At 45.2% G+C, this 20,133-nt stretch overlaps 1 protein-coding gene across 3 annotated transcripts in view; it reads right to left on the bottom strand.

Moving 5' to 3' along the window:
• The window catches only part of EEF1AKMT2 (EEF1A lysine methyltransferase 2), a 117,481-nt gene extending 108,336 nt beyond the window's left edge, over positions 1 to 9,145 (bottom strand). For 2 of the 3 annotated variants that reach the window (XR_004539299.1, XM_033943015.1), the window contains exon 1: positions 8,991 to 9,145. Coding sequence is in view for 1 of the 3 variants with exons in the window: in XM_033943015.1 (XP_033798906.1) it covers positions 8,991 to 9,070 (80 nt within the window). In the remaining 2 variants the exon portion in view is untranslated. The remainder of the gene's footprint in view (positions 1 to 8,990) is intronic. The other variant, XM_033943016.1, reaches the window with a different exon arrangement.
• Between the last annotated feature and the right edge of the window lie 10,988 nt (positions 9,146 to 20,133).

The following is a 20,133-nucleotide window of genomic DNA, read 5'->3' as shown; positions in this document are numbered from 1 at the left end:
CCGCAACGGGATAGTAAGGTCGTTCCAGAGGCCTGTGATTTTGAAGAGAATAGATTTTCTCAGTTTACCTGCATAGAGAATACCGCGTAGAGAGGGGAAGGATAGTTTATATCTTTGGGCGGGTCTGGTGGAGTCAGGACTCGAGGAGTTAAAGGATAACATTATTCGCCGATGACGCCAAACTGCGTAATGTAGTGGGCAAATGCACAACAGACGAAGATTCAGTGCCCGACAACATGATGCACGACCTACTCCTACTGGAGCGATGGTCTAGGACATGGCAACTCAACTTCAATGCCAAAAAATGCAAAGTTATGCACCTGGACAGCCAGAATCCATGCAAGTCTTATACCCTTAATGGCGAGATCCTAGCAAAAACGGTAGCAGAACGAGACTTGGGGGTAATCGTCAGTGAGGACATGAAGTCTGCCAATCAAGTGGAGCAGGCTTCGTCCAAGGCAAGACAAATCATGGGCTGCATACGAAGGGGTTTCGTCAGTCGTAAGGCGGAAGTCATTATGCCATTGTATAGATCCATGGTGAGGCCCCACCTGGAATACTGTGTGCAATTCTGGAGGCCGCATTATCGCAAGGATGTGCTGAGACTGGAGTCAGTGCAAAGAATGGCCACCCGGATGGTCTCGGGACTCAAGGATCTACCATACGAAAAACGGCTTGACAAATTACAGCTCTACTCGCTCGAGGAGCGCAGAGAGAGGGGGGACATGATCGAGACGTTCAAGTATCTTACGGGCTGCATCGAGGCGGAGGAAGATATCTTCTTTTTCAAGGGTCCCACAACAACAAGAGGGCATCCGTTGAAAATCAGGGGCGGGAAACTACGAGGTGACACCAGGAAATTCTTTTTCACTGAAAGAGTGGTTGATCGCTGGAATAGTCTTCCACTACAGGTGATTGAGGCCAGCAGCGTGCCTGATTTTAAGGCCAAATGGGATCGGCACATGGGATCTATTCACAGGGCAAAGGTAGGGGAGGGACATTAAGGTGGGCAGACTAGATGGGCCGTGGGCCCTTATCTGCCGTCTATTTCTATGTTTCTATGTTTCTATGATTAGGGGAGGAAGGATGCCGTGAATGATCTTAAAAGCCAGGCAGGAGCATTTGAAATGGATTCTGGAAATCACTGGGAGCCAGCGAAGATTGGACAGGAGTGGGGAGACATGGTCAGATTTGCGTTTTGCAAAGATCAACTTGGCTGTAGTATTCTGGATAAGCTGGAGTCTTTGAAGACTTTTTTTTGTTAGGCATAAGAAAATGGGATTGCAGTAGTCAAGTTTGGAGAGGATGATGGATTGGACGAGGACGGCGAAATGTTTTTGGCAAAAGTAGGATCTTACTTTCCTCAGCATGTGGAGGCTGAAAAAGCATGATTTTGCCAAGGAGTTGAGGTGGTCGTTGAGGGAGAGAGAAGAATCAATAGTGATGCTAAGAACCTTACTTGAGAACTCAAGGTGCAGAGCAGCGCCTGTGGGTAGTGCGAAGATGGTGGGCAGGTGTTCTAACTTTGGGCCAAGCCAGAGTAATTTTGTTTTTGATTCATTTAGTTTCATCTGTACCGAGAGGGACCAGGAGTGGAGTCTCATTATGCAAGATGTAATGTTCTCGTGGAGGTTGGTGAGGTTCTGGTCTGTTTCAAGGAGGACAAGGATGTCATCAGCGTATGTGTAGATTGTTTCAAGGGGAGAAAGTTGGAGGAGCTTCAGGGAGAACATGTAAATGTTAAAGAGAATAGGGGATAGGGGTGATCCCTGAGGGACACCGCAAGATGGTGTTCAAGGTACGGACAAGGTGCCATTTGTGTTGACAGTGTAGGAGCGAGAGCGAAGGAAGTTTGAGAACCACTTTAGGACAGAGGAGTCAATTCCTATCTCGGAAAGTTGATAAAGTAGTATGTCATGGTGGATGACATTGAAAGCTGCAGAGATCGAATTGTAAAAGAACAGCGAATTTGTAACGAGAATGTGGTTGTTGAACCTTTGAAATTAGGGAAACTAGGAGGGACTCAGTGCTGAAGCACTGCATTTTAAATATTGGCTGTATGTATCCTTTGTTGTGAACCGCATCGAACTTTTAGTATAGCGGTATACAAGAAATAAATTATTATTATTATTATTATATACAGGCCTCTTTCATAGACAGAAGTAGAGATTTAATAGTAGACATTCAGAATATATGTGAAAACGTGGAAGTATTACTAATAGGTGATTTTAACTTGCCGGATGTTGATTGGGGTATCCCTATTGCGGTGTCTTTTAGAAGTAGGGAGATTCTGGATTTTCTACAAGGAGAACTGTTCCAGCAGTTGGTAATAGAACCCACACAGGATGGGGTCATACTAGACTTCATTATAATAATAATAATAATAACTTAATTTTTCTATACCGCCACAATCTTGCGACTTCTAGGCGGTTCACAAAGAAGAAGAGCTGTACAATCAGCAAATTACAGTAGATGAATACAAGGTAGTTGAAAGGAAAATTATACATAGGTTGAATTATAAGAAATTAACTATTTTACATCTTACAATTGAAAATAGTCGGACACCAGCGGATATCAGGATACAATTATGAAGAGGGAATTTTAGCAGGCAGGGAATGTGGATACCTACTTAGTGCTTACAAATGGGAAAAGTGTTTCTGAGGTTACAGTGGGTGATCATCTGGCATCCAGTGATCACTGCATGGTACGGTTTAATATTAGGATGGGTATAGAGAGGACTCATCCAAAAGCAAAGGTTCTTGACTTTTAAAAAACTAACTTTGTTCAGATGGGGGTTTACGTCAAGGAATTATTGTCTGGATGGGAACATCTGGAAGGAGTGGAAATGCTGTGGGAAAAACTGAAAGGAGCGATTGTAAGGGTAACAAGTAAGTAAAAGTAAGAGGAAAAGAAGGCCACTTTGGTTCTCAAAAGTAGTAACTGAGAAGGTAAGGAATAAGAGGTTAGCTTTCATAAACTATAAAAAAATCACAGAAAGAGGAAGACAGTCAAAAATATCTGGAAAAGTTAAGAGAGGATGGTCATGTAGTCAGGAAAGCAAAGAAGCAAATGAAATTAAAAAATAGCTGAAATGGTAAAATGGGGAAACAAGACATTTTTTTTCGATATATTAGTGATAAGAAGTGCAAAAGTGGCATTGTGAGACTCAAAGGTGAAGGGAGGAATATGTAGAAGCTGATAAAGAAAAGGCCGAATTGTTTAACCGATATTTCTGTTCTGTGTTCACGGTTGAAGTACCAGGAGCGAGAGACAAACGTGAATAGGGATGGACGAGTAATAGACACGGATCGATTTTCAGAGGGTTGTGTTCATGAGGAGCTAGCTAAAATAAAGCTAGACAAATCGATGGGGCCGGATGGTGTACATCTGAGGGTGCTGAAGGAACTTAGGGAAGTTCTGGAAGCTCTGCTGACTGACATAGGAACATAAGAATTGCCGCTGCTGGGTCAGACCAGTGGTCCATCGTGCCCAGCAGTCCGTTCCTGTGGCGGCCCCTAGGTCAAAGACCAGTGCCCTGAAACCAGCCCTACCTGCATACGTTCCGGTTCAGCAGGAACTTGTTTAACTTTGTCTTGAATCCCTGGAGGGTGTTTTCTCCTATAACAGTCTCCGGAAGAGTGTTCCAGTTTTCCACTACTCTCTGGGTGAAGAACTTCCTTACGTTTATATGGAATCTATCCCCTTTTAACTTTAGAGAGAGCCCTCTCGTTCTCCCCCTACCTTGGAGAGGGTGAACAACTTGTCTTTATCTACTAAGTCTATTCTCTTCAGTATCTTGAATGTTTCGATCATGTCCCCTCTCAGTCTCCTCTTTTGAAGGGAGAAGAGGCACAGTTTCTCTACTCTCTCGCTATACGGCAACTTCTCCAGCACCTTAACCATTTTAGTTGCTCTTCTCTGGACCCTTTCGAGTATTACCATGTCCTTCTTCATGTACTGTGACCAGTGTTAGCCGCAGTATTCCAGGTAAGGGCGTACCATGGCCTGGTACAGTGAAATGATAACCTTCTCCGATCTGTTCGTGATCCCCTTCTTAATCATTCCTAGCATTCTGTTTGCCCTTTTCGCCGACACCGCACATTGCGCAGATGGCTTCATCAACTTGTCGACCAGTACTCCCAAGTCTCTTTCCTGGGGGGTCTTTCCAAGTACCGCCCCTGACATCCTGCATTCGTGTATAAGATTTTTGTTACCAATATGAATCATCTTACACTTATCCATGTTGACCCTCATTTTCCATGATGCGGCCCATTTTTTGAGCGTGTTTATGTCACGTTGTAGATCTTCGCAATCCTCCTTTTTTATTATTATTTGTTTTTTCAAACAAATACACAAGAATCCTCTTGTTACAGAAAATCAGAGTGTAGAAATAAAGTAAAAGTCCCTAACTCAAAGGTAATATTAAACAAAATTAGCAATAATTGCTATAATTATATATTAGTAAACATAAGCTTGGGTTAGATAATAGAATTGAACAACATCTTTTAACTCTTAATTAGACCTCTATACGGATTGAGAAACAAAAAGAAAAAAGATAAGGAAATCCCTTTCTTGGGCACTAACCACCAAGGTGGACCCTAGCATCCGGTAACTGTGATTTGGGTTATTCTTCCCAATATGCATCACTTTGCATTTGTCCACATTAAATTTCATCTGCCACCTAGACGTCTAGTCTTCCAATTTCCTAAGGTCTGCCTGAAATGTTTCACAATCCGCATGCATTTTAATAACTTTGAACCGTTTAGCATCATCTGCAAATTTAATCACCTCACTTGTCCTTTCAAATGTCCAGATCATTTATAAATAAGTTAAATAGCACCGGTTCCATTACAGATTCCTGTGCCACTGCACTGTCTATTTTCCTCCATTGAGAAAAATTACCATTTAACTTTATCCTCTGTTTTCTATCCAATAACCAATTCCTAATCCACAACTGATCTTTGCCACCTATCCCATGACTCTTTAACTGTCTCAGGAGCCTCTCATGAGGAACTTTGTCAAAAGCTTTCTGAAAATCTAGATAGATACACTATATCAACCAGCTCACCTTTATCCACATGTTTATTCACACCTTCAAAGAAGTCAAGCAAATTGGTGAGAAAAGATCTCCCTCGGCTGAACCCATGCTGTGTCTCATTAAATCATGTTTGTCTACATGTTCTACAATTTTATTTTTTATAATTGTTTCCATCATTTTGCCCGGTACTGAAGTCAGGCTTACCGATCTGTAATTTCCCGGATCTCCATGGAACCCTTTTAAAAAATCTGCATAATATTGGCCACCCTCCAATCTTCAGGTACTACAGACGCAATTTCATCTTATCTTATAATCATTATAGGAAAATGTTAAAAACTCATTTATTTAAGCAATTTGGGGGGGGAATAATGTGGAAGTAATGTATGTTTCTATTGATATTTTGTAATTTTATGTGAATACACAGTTCTTTTTATCTTAACTGCATAGAACTGTGAGGTGTTTGCGGTATACAAATGGAGTGTTATGTTGTTTATATACCATGTTTCCCCCAAAATAAGCCATAGCTCCTAAGAAAAGCCCTATCGTAAAAATAAGCCCTAGTTAAGATCGACCCCTGAAGCCCCTCCTGAATGTCCCTGACACTCCCTGACTCCATCTCTGACACTAGTGCTACCCGATTTGCCAGTGGCAGCACTTTCTCCCCACCCCCCCCACCCTCCATGTGCAGCATCTTTCTATCCCTCCCTCCCCATCCTTCTGCAAAACCCCACCGACCCTCAAACCATGAGACTGACATACCGTACCTCCAAGGCCTCCAAAAACAGCAGCAGCTGTGGCAGCACTCTGAACGATCTGCTTCATGGCCTTCCCCGTCGGCCTTCCCTCTGCCGCTGTTTTTGGAGGCCTCAGAATGGAGGAATGTCGGTCTCACAGTAGGAGGGTCGGTGGGGTTCTGTGCACAGGGGGATGGGAGGGAGGGATAGAAAGATGCTGCACAAGGGGATGTGTGAGAGGGGAGGAAAGATGCTGTACATGGCAGAGGGGGAGAAAGAGGAAGAATTGGGGGGGAAGAGAGGGAGAGATGATTGTTGTACATGAAAAAAATATGACATCCTCCGAAAATAAACTCTAATGCATTTTTTGGACCCAAAATTAATATGACACTATCTTATTTTGGTGGGGAAACACGGTAGTAGATGAGATAATTAAGTGTAATATTATAATTCGAACACCATTTATACGGTATGTTTAATAAAATTGGTATTGTAACTATAGATACAGCAGAAAGTCTGGCAAGCCGGACGGAGAATCTGCTTTGTGAATTTCTGTCTTCCAGGGCTGGTATCCTGAGACTTAGAATCAGACATGTGGAGATTGTTCAGTGATATAATCTCCTTCTTGGTGCCAGGTAAGCAATTTATTCTTACTATACATATGATAAGAGTATGGCTGGGCACTCCTTGCTTGTCCTTTCCCTTTTAATTAGTACAAGAGCATCCCATTTTTCAGAGACTATTTGATTTCAGTTGGAAACTCCCTACTCTAATATGTTAGCATCTCATTTGGTACTGGACTCGGGAATATCCTTCTTTCCTTAAGGTGACCATACGTCCTGTTTTCAATGGGACCGTCTTGTTGTCCAGACCCACTGCTTCGGGACACCGAAATGTCCCGTTTTCAGGGACAGCGTCCTGAAGCAGTGCACGGGGACAATGGACCGGAAATCGCTTCCCCTCCCTGCCGCGCTAAAGCCTACCTCCCTCCCTCCAGCGCCGATTCAACCCCCCCCAGTCTGCCGCAGCTGCTGCTTCTTGCCGCCCAGAAGCTTTCTTCCCAACGTCAATTCTGACATCAGAGAGGAAGTTCTGGGCCAGCCAGGCAGAAATTGGCTGGCCCGGAGCTTCCTCTCCAATGTCAGAATTGACGTCGGGAAGAAGGCTTCTGGGCGGCAAGAAGCAGCGGCTGCGACAGACCTGGGGAGGGGGGGGGGGTTGAATCGGCGCAGCAGGGAGGGAGGTAGGCTTTAGCATGGCAGGGAGGTAGGTAGGCAGGCAGGCTTTGGCATGGCAGATAGGTAGGCTTAGGGGGAGGGGGGTAGGACAGGCTGGAAGGCAATGAGGGGGACATAGGATATGGGAAGGAGGAACTAGGGGCACTAAGGACACAGGAGGGGCACTAAGAACATAGGAAGGAAAGAGGGAGGGACTAGAAAGGGACAATTGTTGGGCCTGAGTGCTGAAAGAAAGGATGCACAGTCAGAAGGAAACGCAACCAGAGACTCATGAAATCATCAGACAGCAAAGGTAAGAAAAATGATTTTATTTTCAATTTAGTGATCAAAATGTGTCAGTTTTAAGAATTTATATCTGCTGTCTATATTTTGCACTATATTTGTCTATTTTTCTATAGTTACTGAGGTGACATTGCATATTTTAAAGTCATCTGCCTTGACATCTTTGAAAAACCCCTAAATATAAATGATAATTAACCTTTTCTCTGCATATAGTGTGCTTTGTGGGGTTTTTTTAAATTCATGGTTACCATTATGAATTAATAAGATATTATGTGTACATGAAAAAATGAATGGAAGACATGGGGGGGGCGGGATTGACAATTAATAGATGTCCTGTTTTGATGAAAAAAATAAATGGTCAGGTTATCTTTCCTGGATGAGAGATTCTAGGGTCCTCTGTCAACTAGGGTTATCATATGGCGTCATAAAATGGAGGACAGATTGAAACATCTGGTTAACTTTGTACAGTCAAACCTTGGTTTACAAGTGCACCAGTTTGCGAGTGTTTAGCAAGACGAGCAAAACATTTGCAAAATCGGCACCTCGGAAACCGAGTTTGACTCGGTTTATGAGCATCCCCCCCAGCGATCCGGCATCCCCCCGTTCGCATCGTGTCTCCCCCCCCCGCGATCCTACATCCCCCCGAGCACCGCAACGGCATCGCTTACTCCGATTGGGCACCGGCACCAGCACCAATGCACAGGAGGTGCCGGTGCCCGAAGATGGAGGATCTTCGGGCACCGGCACCTCCTGTGCATTGGTGCTGGTGCTTCTGACCTGGGCTGGGCTGGGCTGGGCGATGCGACGGAGATCCTCCATCTTCCCTGTGCTGGACAGGGCTTTGAGCATTTGCACATGCTCAAAGCCTTCTGGTCTCATTCTCTCCGAGATTCTAAATCTTGGAGAGAGCGAGACCAGAAGGCTTTGAGCATGCGCAAATGCTCAAAGCCCAGTCCAGCCCAGCACAGGGAAGAGGCAGGATCTCCGTCACACTGCCCAGCCCAGAAGAGGGAGGATCTTCAAGCACTATGCATTGGTGCTGGTGCCCAATCGGGGTAAGCGATGTCATTGCGGTGCTTGGGGGGGGGGGGATGCTGGATCGCATGGTGGGGGGTATGGAGCAGCGTTGGTGGCCTCAAGGGGGAGGGGATGGAGCAGCGCCAGTAGCCTGGGGGGGGGGAGGAGGAGGTGGAACGAATGAAAGTGAGTTTCCCTTACTTCCTATGGGGAAACTCGCTTTGATACAGGAACAATTTGGTTTAGGAGCATACTTCTGGAACGAATTATGCTCGTAAATCAAGGTTCCACTGTCCTTCCATTGTTAAAGCTGGAAGCCTCAATCCGTCCTCGGCGCTTCTAGAGCATGATACGGGGCCAAATTCCTGTAAGCTCTGCCTTAACCGCACAAGCCTGGACTTATGATTTTAAAGTTTGTGCAGATGAAGACGGAGCTGGCAGGAACGGGACGGGAAATGAGTTCCCGCGGGAACGGGGAAAATTTGTCCCCGTGTCATTCGCTAGAGCCAGATGCCTCAATCTGTCCTCCTTTTTTAACCCTAGTGGAAATGTAGATGAGAAAGTAAATGCGAAGCGCCCAAGAAGGCTATGGCATGTGTCCGAGTCGCGAGGACGGAAAGCTTGCGCGCCACGCGACTTCCGCCTGCCTCGTGCGCAGTGCTCGCGACCTCCAACACTCACTAGGCCTTGGTGCCGAGTCGAGAGGGGAGGAAAGCTGGTTCCGCTGGAGGAAGCCGAGTCGGTCGCATCTCAGCGCTCATTCTGGCGATTTCGGGACAAGCGGAAGCTGAGCTTCAAGTGACGTCTACTTCCGGCATCTCGCGCCGTCTCTGGCTCGGCCGCTCTTCTAAGCTGAGGTTTCTTTGATCCGGACCACTAATCGCTCGGACTCTCGTGCAGTCCAATGCACAAAAAGCACACGGCAGAGATTCGCCCGTGCCTCACTCCACCCCCCCCCCCCCCAATAATAAGGGCAGATCATTGAGAATTGCTCAGTTCTTCACGTCTGATTTTACTAAACTTTTCACACCTTTGCTTCCTTGTAGATCGGACCCAGCAGAAAAATGAACACGAGGAAACTGGTTACTAACAGATCGATGTGCAAATATTCTGAGCCCCAATCGTAGCAATGTGCTTTGTTTAGGAGACTGTCGTGCACATATTCCTTCAGATTTAGCTGCCTTCTCACTGAGACTAGGTTTCTTGATCTGCATCCTTACAAGACAGGCAATTCAAACTGGGAGTACTGTTTTTACTCCAAATGCATGCGCATTTGCAAACTTTGTCTTTATTCAGAACCTGTGCTTCTGCTTTTCAATATGTCTTATTTATGTCTCAAGTTGGTTTTGATGTTTTTCTTTTAAGTGTTCCAAATTTTTTTTTAATATACTTAAAAGTTAAAGCGCCCTGTTATGCAGCTGTTGAACAAATAGCTTCAGATCTGTCAAAGGCAACTGTGACAGTTAAACATTCAGGCTGCAGCTTATTACATGAAATTTTAATTGTAGGTGATAAGAACAGGTATGTTGGTCACTTACTCCCTAATTCTGTAAAGTTGGGCACACAACTATACAGTATACACTTACCCCTGGATTCTTAAAGGGACACTCAAATTTGCACATCCAAAGTTCTGTTACAGCCTTTCTGGATTCCATGTCCTAGGACAGGAGTGTCGAACTCAATCACATTAAGGGGCTGAAATCTAAACTAGTGCTCTTCAACATTTTTACACCTATGGACTGGCAGAAATAAAAGAATTATTTTGCGGACCGGTGCTTGAAGAGCATTGGGCCAATGCGTAGGCCAGACCCCGCCCCCCTAATGGTACTAATTGTAACACTATTTTTTCTATTCATTTTTCATATATACACACACAATATAATCTTAACAACACAATGGTTAACCACAAAATTAAAACTACACAAAGCACACTGTATGCTTCTCAACATTCATTCCTACCAGAACAGATTACCCCTCTGCAAACTAAAATTACTAATATATTCAAACGAAACCCTAAGATTCAAGACTCTGCACGCAGTACAACCCCAGAGAAAAAGAAACAAATACATTTCTTCCTGAATAGTGCAAAATACAGACAGCAGATGAAAATTCTCAAAATTGACACAATTCAATCACTAAATTGAAAATAAAATAATTTCCCTACCTTTGTTGTCTCCCTCCCTCCACATGCCATCCCTTCATCACAGCAGTTGGGTGAGGCTGGGTGTCCTGCACTCTCGTGTTTACAAACAACGCCTTGAGAAAGTCAGTTGTCTTTCTTCCCCTCTGCAAGAAACATACTAGCGCTCCCACCTGGCTCTGCAAGAAACATACCAGCACTCCCACCTGGCTGTTTTATGCTGCCCGTGGCCGGCTCCCTCTTCCTCAGTGCCTGCGGCTGCTGCAGAGCTAAGATTTACCACCACTATTTGCGCCTTAGAAAGAGAGAAGCCTGAATAAAGATCTGATTTCCTCTCCTATCCCTGTGGCTCTTCCTCACTTCCCCTCTTCCTCATTGCCGGTCCGCGGCTGAAATGTGCCTCGGGCCTGAGATCAGTGCACAAAGACACGTGCGGCGGCTCCTTGTGCATCCCGCACATCATCCAAAAGCCTTCCCTCTGACGTTATGATGTCAGAGAGAAGGGCAGGACGCATGTAGGAGCCGCCACCCACAGCTTTGTGCATTGATCTCCTCAGGCCCGAGGCACGTTCCGGCTGCGGACCGGCGATTGAAGAATACTGATCTAAACCACAAGCTAAGTCATGGGCCAGACCCTGCCCCCATAACAGTACTAATTATAACACATTTTTTTCCATTCATACACACAATATAATCTTATTAACACATAATGGTTAACCACAAAATTAAACTACACAAAGCACATTGTATGCTTTTCAACATTCACTAATTCCAGAACACAGATAACCACTATGTAAATATGGGACCACAAACTAATATATACAAATGAAACCCTAAGATTCAAGACTCCAGAGAAATAAAAACAAATGTATTTCTTCCTGAACAGTGCACAATATAGACAGCAGATGTAAATTCTCAAAATTGACACTTCAATCACTAAATTGAAAATAAAATAATTTCCCCTACATTTGTTGTCTGGTGATTTTGGTTTTCAAACCATCTTTTCCCAGTCTCTGTTTGCACTTTCTTCTGTCTGTGCTCTTAACTGTGCATCCAGGGCCACCTTATTCATTTGCTGTTTTTCTCTCCTTCACTTTCTGCCATACATCCATCTTTAGCGTTAACTTTTAGCATTCAATTTTCTTCTCAAAATCTATCTACTTTTCATGTCTTCCCTTCCCATCTATCCATATGTCATCTCCTCCTTCTTTCTTCTCTATTCCCATCTATCCATAAGAAGCGTTTCTTCTTATCTCTTCCTTGCTGCACCCATTGCTGTGCACCATCTTCTCCCTCTGCCTCCCCTTCTCCATCCCTGTGCACCATCTCAACCCTCCCCCATAGTCAATTATGTCTTCCCCCCCCCCTCATATGGTCTGGCATCTCTCTCCTCTCCCATGGTCTGGTATCTCTCTATCCTTCCCTCCCTCTTCCCGAGGTCTAACATCTCTCCTCTCCTTTCTGCATCTCTCCTCCCTGCAGCCTGGCATCTCCCCTTCCATTCTGTGGTCTGGTATCTCTCTCTCCTTCCCATTCCAGTGGTCTGATATGTCTCTTTTCCCCATGCATCTCTACCTCCTCTTCCATCACCATGTCCAATAATTCTCTCTCCTTCCCCCTCTCTCTCTCTGCCCAAGAATTCTCTTTTTTTCATCTCCTCATGTGCACCCTTTCTGACACCCAATTCTCCCTTTCTATTCCCTCCACCTCAGCATCTCTTTCCCTCATTCAATTTTTCCATTCTATGGCTCATGCTCCCTTCTCTCCTTCCCTTCATTCTATGTCCCAAGTTCATGCCCCTCCCTCCTTCCTTCTATCATTTGTATGAAGTTTCTGCTCCCTCTTTCTCGAGTCCCAATATGCCCCTCTCCCTCCATTCTGTGACTCAACTAGGTGCCTCCCTCCAGTGAGTGTTTACCTTCTGGTAAGCTCCCTTCTCACTGCCACATTCATTTCTCTGTATAAAGCCGTGGGTGGTGGCTCCTACGTGTGTCCTGCGCCTGAACTGGAAGCCTTCTCTCTGACGTTGCAATGTCAGAGGGAAGGCTTTCAGATGAGGTGATGGACACTCGAGGAGCCGCCGCCTGTGGCTTTGTGCACAAATGACTGTGATATTGAGGAGGATGAAGCCAGACAGAAGGTAAAACACCCGGGGGCGGCAATGAGGAAAAAGCTACATCGCACCATGGCTGCATAAAACGTTCAGGTGTGCCGGATTCGGCCTGCGGGCCTTCTGTTTGACATTTGTGCCCTAGGTGTTCAATCTCAACCCAGAGTCCGGGTATAGCAGAAATCTACATTTTTTCTGAACATATGCTGCACACCCTCTAATGTTAGAATCAGTTTCAATTTCTACAATCTATGAGTTGAAGTCTTTTGCTCTACTTCTGTTTCTTTCTTTTTTTTGTTTAAACTTAATTTCTCGGTGGCTTCAGTGCCTTGAGTCCCCTCCTTGGTGATCCACTGTCAGAGAAAAGGTCACAGTCCTGCATTGTTGGACTACAGCTTCACAGAGAAACTCTGGTAGATCTGTGAAGCCAGCCTGCTGTTTGCCATGGAGTTTGCAGGCCGGTGACTCTGTCATAGGCTGTGTGCATCTGGACAGAAATCCACCCGAGTTTCAAGGCGCAGGCTGCCTTTCCTGCCCCCGACTGCGTGGCAGAGGATCCGTGGGGCGGAGGGTGTTTTGTTGGTCTCTGGCCAGCTGGCAGTCCAAATTCAGAGCTGTTTCTGAGACAGAAAGAACTTTTATAATGGCTTTAATAATCTCACAGGTAAAGGCACTGCAGAGACTGAGAGAACCTCTATTATTTCTTATGGGAACTTCTGAGGTGGCTTGTAACTTGCTTTAAACTTCATTTTTCACAGTTTCTGAGGGTAGGGTTCAGATCCCCCAGATCCCAAATAGCTATTTTTTATTTTTGGAATTTATTTTTTCTGTTTTTGGCATGGATTCATCATGGTGGTCATCTTGGATTTTAAAATAAATCTTTTTTTCTAAGTTTAAATTCAGCTTCAAAAGTCCCTTGATTTGACTCAGAATCTATTGGGATGGACTTCCTAGCCCTTAATCTATTGGATGTGGACATTGATTAAGCCGGATGGGCAATTTTGAAATGCGTGCCGGGGGGGAGGGCGGAGCTTCAGACTTTGCCTCCTCTGTGTCCTCTTGGGCTGGGGAGCTGGCCTGAGTCTGTGCCTTCCAAAGAAAATCTCACCCAGGGGCTGTACTGGAGTCTGGTGCAGTTCGCCGGCGTTCCAAGTCTGGGGACTTTTTGACATGCCGCATGTACCTCAATAGTGCCCTGCCGTGATTGCAGAGTGAGCCTCTTCACTGGATTTTATTCAGCTCCGCTGAACGACGTATCCTCAGACCCTACTCATTTGATGCAGTTGGTGGACGGTCAAGGGGTTTTTTTTTGTCTATGGCATCTGTGGCAAAGCTTCCTTTCGGGAGCTCTCTTGTCTGGCCGTGCCAGATTTCGATTGCAGTAGTTAACATGCAGATTTTGTGTTTCTTCTGTCTCCTGCCACTGTATTTAATTGGATCCGGCTGATTCCTTTGCTGAGACTGGTCTCCTTGGCCTCCATTTGGATTTTCCACTTTCCCGGCTTCGGTCTTGGTCCGTTCTGTGCCTTTTCCATTCTATCCACAGCTTCAGAGTCTGGTTTCAGAACAATGTGATCCCCGGACAGCTTTTTCCAATCTGCTGAAGCTATATCTATGCTTTATTTCCTGAATCCTGCTTTTTGGCAGGTCTGAACATTCTGCCATGGCTTTCCAGTGCACAGCCCTCCCTAGTGATGGGGGGGAGGGTTAAGTTCAGGACTCTCAGGAACACAGGAAGCTGTTATGATACAAAATATTTTTTCTAGCATCCTCAGGTAACCAAGTGTTGGTGGCCACTTCATTTATGGCGTGTGCCTGTCATTCAGGCCTGCGCAATGCATTCTCTGTGGTGGTGCATGCCTGTCCTCCACTGGTGCAGGTTGGTGTGGCTGTGGTGCCAGGTGACCTTTATAATCTCATTCGAGTCCTAGTACATGTTTTACTGATACAGAGTCTAAGCGCCGAACTCTTTGGAGCTGTCTTTGGATGAGGACGCTGCTACTAGTACTATTATTTCTATAGCACTGAAAAGGCGTACGCAGCGCTGTACATTTTAACATACAATAGACAATCCCTGCTCTGAAGAGCTTACAATCTAATTTAGGCAGGACATTACAGGGTTGGGAGATTATGGTAGAGGAAATGATACAGTGGGTATAGGTATCTGACAGCAGTGAGTGGGTGTTAAGAGTTGAAAGCAGTTTCAAAAAAATAGGCCTTTAGCTTGGATTTGAACACTGCTAGGGATGGAGCATGACGTATTCATTCATTCATAGGGAGCCACAAGAAAGAAGAGATGGAGTCTGGAGTTGGCAGTGGAAGAGAAGGGTACAGATAAGAGGGGCTTGCCCGATAAGCGGAGATCACGGGGGGGGGAGCATAGGGAGAGATAAGTGAGGAAAGATATTGGGCTTCAGAATGCATGTACATGTAAGTCAGCAAGAGGAGTTTAAACTGTATTCGGAAAATGGACGGGGAGCCAATGAAGCAACTTGAGGAGAGGGGTAATGTGAGAATAGCGGCTCTCATAGAATATGAGTCGTGCGGAATTTTGAATGGGTTGAAGAGGTGAGAGACAGGTACGCAGAAGGCCCGAGTTAAGTACATTGCAGTAGTCTAAGTGTGAGGCCTTCAGTGGCTGTCCTTTCAATGGCCGGATTCTTGTCAGGATGACCTCAGGTGTGGTGAATACTGCCCTATGTTGCTCCCTGTGAACCAGTTTTGCTGGCCATCGGGAGAGAGGTGTCGGGGATATTCAGATTTTTCCTCCTAGAGACATTCCTAGGGCTACACCTCCATTACCACGGTTCTGATTCTAGGCATCCTCAGATTCCTGTGCAGTGACTACACCACACACACAGAAAAAAGAAGAAAGTGGCAATGTCACCTGGGGCAGGCATGGCTTCCTCACTTGCAGGGCTGTCTTCTACTGTTTTGTCAGGCGTGGACTCAACTTTCATCAGACACTTGTTAATTCTACCTTGCCTGCTTCCGGCTTGGTTTCTGGACTCCAGCAAGTCGACAAGAATCCAGGGTATGCGATATTCTGCAGCACCTCTTAGTCTTCGGGATGCTTGAACCTGTTCCAGTCCATAAATGGGGGCTTAGGCAGATGCTCTTTATACTTCTTTGTGCCAGAAGGGCTTGGAGATTTAGAGACATATTCTGGTTCTACAGTCGGTCACCCACTTCTTGCGAATTCCCCTTTTCCGAATGGAAACAAGGAATAAAGCTAGCTACTCCTTTTATCATTAATAACATTCATATAGATTTAGTTTCTTCATTAAAAATACTTGGGGTTATGATTGACGAAAATTTTTCCTATCACGAACATATTAGTAACACTATCAAATCTTGCCTCTACCGATTGCGAATGATCCGTTCAATTTCTAAATTTCTTGAACCTAAATCTTTAAATATTTTAATACACTCACTGATTATAACAAAGCTTGACTATTGTAATGCGTTACTAATCAACATTATACAAAAAGAAAAAAAACGTTTACAAATAATTCAAAATATTGCAGTCAAACTTTTACACAATGGTAAAAAGTATGACCATGTTACTCCTTACTTGATCGAGTTGCATTGGCTCCTCATTACTCATCGCATCACGTATAAAATTTTGTTGCTGGTGTTTAAAACTCTATCCACAAATGAACCATCATTTATAAATCGGATGCTTATCCCATATAATTTATCACGCACTCTTCGATCTTTAGCACAAGGAGGTACCAGACGTCATGACATGTTCTCAATTGTGGCCCCCCAGACTTGGAACTCTTTGCCACAATACATAAGAGATGAAAAGGAACTCAGTCTCTTTAAAAATAAATTAAAAACTTTCCTTTTTAAAGATGCTTTTAGTCTTTAACATAAATACTTTTAATTACTGTAGTTAAGTCATCCCTCCTTATGTTTTTTCCTTGAATGTTCCCTTTCTTCTTTTCAAAACATTTATGATGTAACTTTTCCCCTTTTATCATTATGTGTTCTTGTTTTCGTCTGTTTTTTACCTTTTACTTAACATTATTTGTATGTTTTTTAAAATGCTTATATATCTTATTGTAAATCGCTTAGTAAATTATGGATAGGCGATTCATCAAATTAATAAAATAAACAATAAACTGTTCTAGGTGCTGTCTCCAGGGGAATTTCTAGTAAGAACATAAGAATTGGTTCATCGTGCCCAGCAGTCCGCTCATGCGGCGGCCCCCGGGTCAAAGACCAGTGCTTTAAAATGAGTCCAGCCTCACCTGTGTACGTCCTGGTTTAGCAGGAACTTGTCCAGCTTAGTCTTGAAACCCTGGAGGGTGTTTTCCCCTACAACAGACCCCGGAAGAGCGTTCCAGCTCTCCACCACTCTCTGGGTGAAGAACTTCCTTACGTTTGTACGGAATCTATCCCCTTTCAACTTTAGAGAATGCCCTCTCGTTCTCCCTACCTTGGAGTGTGAACAGTCTGTCTTTATCTACTAAGTCTATTCCCTTCAGTATTTTGAATGTTTCAATCATGTCCCCTCTCTGTCTCCTCTTTTCAAGGGAGAAGAGGCCCAGTTTCTCTAATCTCTCACTGTACGGTAACTCCTCCAGCCCCTTAACCATCTTAGTCGCTCTTCTCTGGACCCTTTCGAGTAGTACCGTGTCTTTCTTCATGTCCTTGGATCTCCCAGAGGTTTACCTCCATATTTCATTCTGCAATAGCATTTCCAGTTCGCAGCTCAGCCCCTTGGCCTTGCGATGGCTCTTGCACTTTTGTCAAAGTGATTGTAGTTCAGATGGCTTTCCACCAGTGGAGTTCATGTCTACCCTACCTGGGAGATGGGTGCTCCGGACTCCGTTTCATTGGGTGTTTGAAGGCATGGTGGAGATGGTAGTGTCTCTGCTGTAGGTGTGGGCAAGTTCAGGAAGAGACACAAGGCATCCTCCCAGTGCTTGGATTTTCTAGGGCTTCTCTTTGTCTCTAGATGGGGTTGTGTGTTTCTTCTTGGGGCGAGTAGACGTAACCTTCATCAATAGAATTCTCTTGGATTGTCCGGCTCTCTCGGCCTGGGTTTATCTGCAGGTTCTGGGGGTCTAGGGCAGCCTCCTTGGAGGTGATTCACTGGGCCAGAGCGACCATACGCCCTTGAAAGGAGTCCCTCATCTCTTGATGATCTCTGCTGAGTTTTTCCACCTTTAGAGGCCACTCGTGAACTGAGCTAGATAGAAGCAATTTAAGCTGATGGTTTCAGGGTGGCTTTTGACCAGGGTTGGCTTCTTCGGATTTCCAAGTGGATAATTCTTAGCATGGATGCCAGCCTGTTGGGTTGCGGGCTTGTGGGGCCCATTCCATTCAGGGGTAGTGGACTCCTGGTCCGCAAAGTTGATTGACCTTTCGTCTGGAGCTTCAAAAATTCGGCTGGTGCTACTCACTCTCCAGCCCCTTCAGAAAGACTGGCGGTGCAAGTTTTTGATGCCACCGCAGTGGTGTATATACTTCATGAGGGTGCTCTACTGCTCTCTCTCTTGGGCCAGAAACATCGACGACTTGCTGGGCAGAAGAGCTTCATCTGTCTTGGTGTCTCATGGGGCCGGAGTCAACAATATTCCGGCAGTCTTTCTCAGCCGCCAGTTCCTGGTCTCAGGAGCATGTTCCTCTTGCTGGAGCTGTTCCGTCTGCTCTTACAAAAGCTGGGAATAGTCCCGGTGGATCTTGTTGGCTTTAGCAGAGTTCTTGAAGGGGGGTGCCTTTTCTGTCAACAAAACAGCGCGGAAGCTAGGGCTGGTTGCCTGTTTTGGCCCAGGCTGGCTTATGGGTTCCTGTATGTTTCTTCTGGGGCTTCTGGTTGGTTGGGTCATCTGCTGGACAGCGACATCCCATCTGGGTGTCTTTAGTGGCTCTGGATTGGCCTCGCCGCCCATAGTATCTATTTCTCGTACATCTTTAGCGGGACATGAAGCTCCAGTTCCTTTTATCGATATCCGTTAGGGACCAATGTCCATGGAGAACCCTTGGCGTTTGGTCTTACAGCATTGGCTCTTGAGTGCTCAGCCTTGATGAGTGGTTATTTGGAGGTAGTTATTTTGACTTTTGCTTTTGAAGTACCCTCTACATTGGCTTCTTCTGCCAAAGACCGGTAGGCTTTTCTCACAGGGGGGGTGCTAGGAATTAGGTGGAGCCAGAGCAGGCTCCCAGTTAGGTAGTCCTGGTTTTCCTTCAGGAGGATTTAGTCAGAAGACTGTCAGTGGCCTCCCTGAAAGTTCAGGTTGCAGGCTTTACGTGTTTTCCAGCACACAGAGGAGCTAGTTCGCTTACTGCTCTTTCAGATCTGACCAGGTATATGAGGGGGACGCTTTGTCCTTGTGCTCCCTTGTGTCTTCTTTTTCCTTTGAGGACTCTTGACATCATTTTACAGGGCCTTGATGAGGCTCCCTTTGAACCACTATAGGATGTATTTCTGGTCCTGACATTTATGATGGTTTTTCTGGTCACCATTGTCTCAGCACAGTGTATTTGATTTTTCTGCTATTTTGTGCAGAGAACCTTTTTTCCTAATCTGTATTACAGATGCTGGTGTTTTCCTCCGTACTGTACCTTCCTTATGGTTGACAGTGGTCTCAGCTTTCTGAGTCAATCAGGAGGTTAAACTGCTTGCATTTCATATTACAGGTTCGGAGCACGAAGATCAGATATTCCACAAATCAGAAGTCCGGAGGATCTTACTCTTTTATTTGCAAAGGACGATTTGAATTCTAGGCTGTCTGATCACTTTTTTGTTCTCACTGCTGCGCCTTACCATGTCGGTAACAAAAATCTTATTCACAAGTACAGGATGTCCAGTGTAATACTCAGAGAGACCCCCCCAGGAAAGAGATTTGGGAGTACTGGTCGACAAATCGATGAAGCCGTCCGCGCAATGTGTGGCGGCAGCGAAAAGGGTGAACAGAATGCTAGGAATGATTAAGAAGGGGATCACGAACAGATCAGAGAAGGTTATCATGCTGCTGTACCGGGCCATGGTATGTCCCCACCTGGAATACTGCGTCCAGCACTGGTCGCCGTACTTGAAGAAGGACACAGTACTACTCGAAAGGGTCCAGAGAAGAGCAACCAAAATGGTTAAGGGGCTGGAGGAGTTGTCATACAGTGAGAGATTAGAGAAACTGGGCCTCTTCCTTGAAAAGAGGAGACTGAGAGGGGACATGATCAAAACATTCAAGATAATGAAGGGAATAGACTTAGTAGATAAAGACAGGTTGTTCACCCTCTCCAAAGTAGGGAGAACGAGAGGGCATTCTCTAAAGTTAAAAGGGGATAGATTCCGTATAAACATAAGGAAGTTCTTCTTCACCCAGAGAGTGGTGGAAAACTGGAATGCTCTTCTGGAGACTGTTATAGGGGAAAACACCCTCCAGGGATTCAAGACAAAGTTAGACAAGTTTCTGCTAAACCAGAACGTACGCAAGTGAGGCTAGACTCAGTTAGGGCACTGGTCTTTGACCTAAGGGCCACTGCAGGAGCAGACTGCTGAGCACAATGGACCACTGGTCTGACCCAACAGCGGCAATTCTTATGTTTTCGATCACTCGATG

This window comes from Geotrypetes seraphini, chromosome 4, assembly GCF_902459505.1.
Source record: "Geotrypetes seraphini chromosome 4, aGeoSer1.1, whole genome shotgun sequence".
NCBI classification, from domain to species: Eukaryota; Metazoa; Chordata; class Amphibia; order Gymnophiona; family Dermophiidae; genus Geotrypetes; species Geotrypetes seraphini.
Note: the sequence above shows the minus strand (reverse complement) of the source record. Positions and strands in the feature narration are given on the sequence as shown.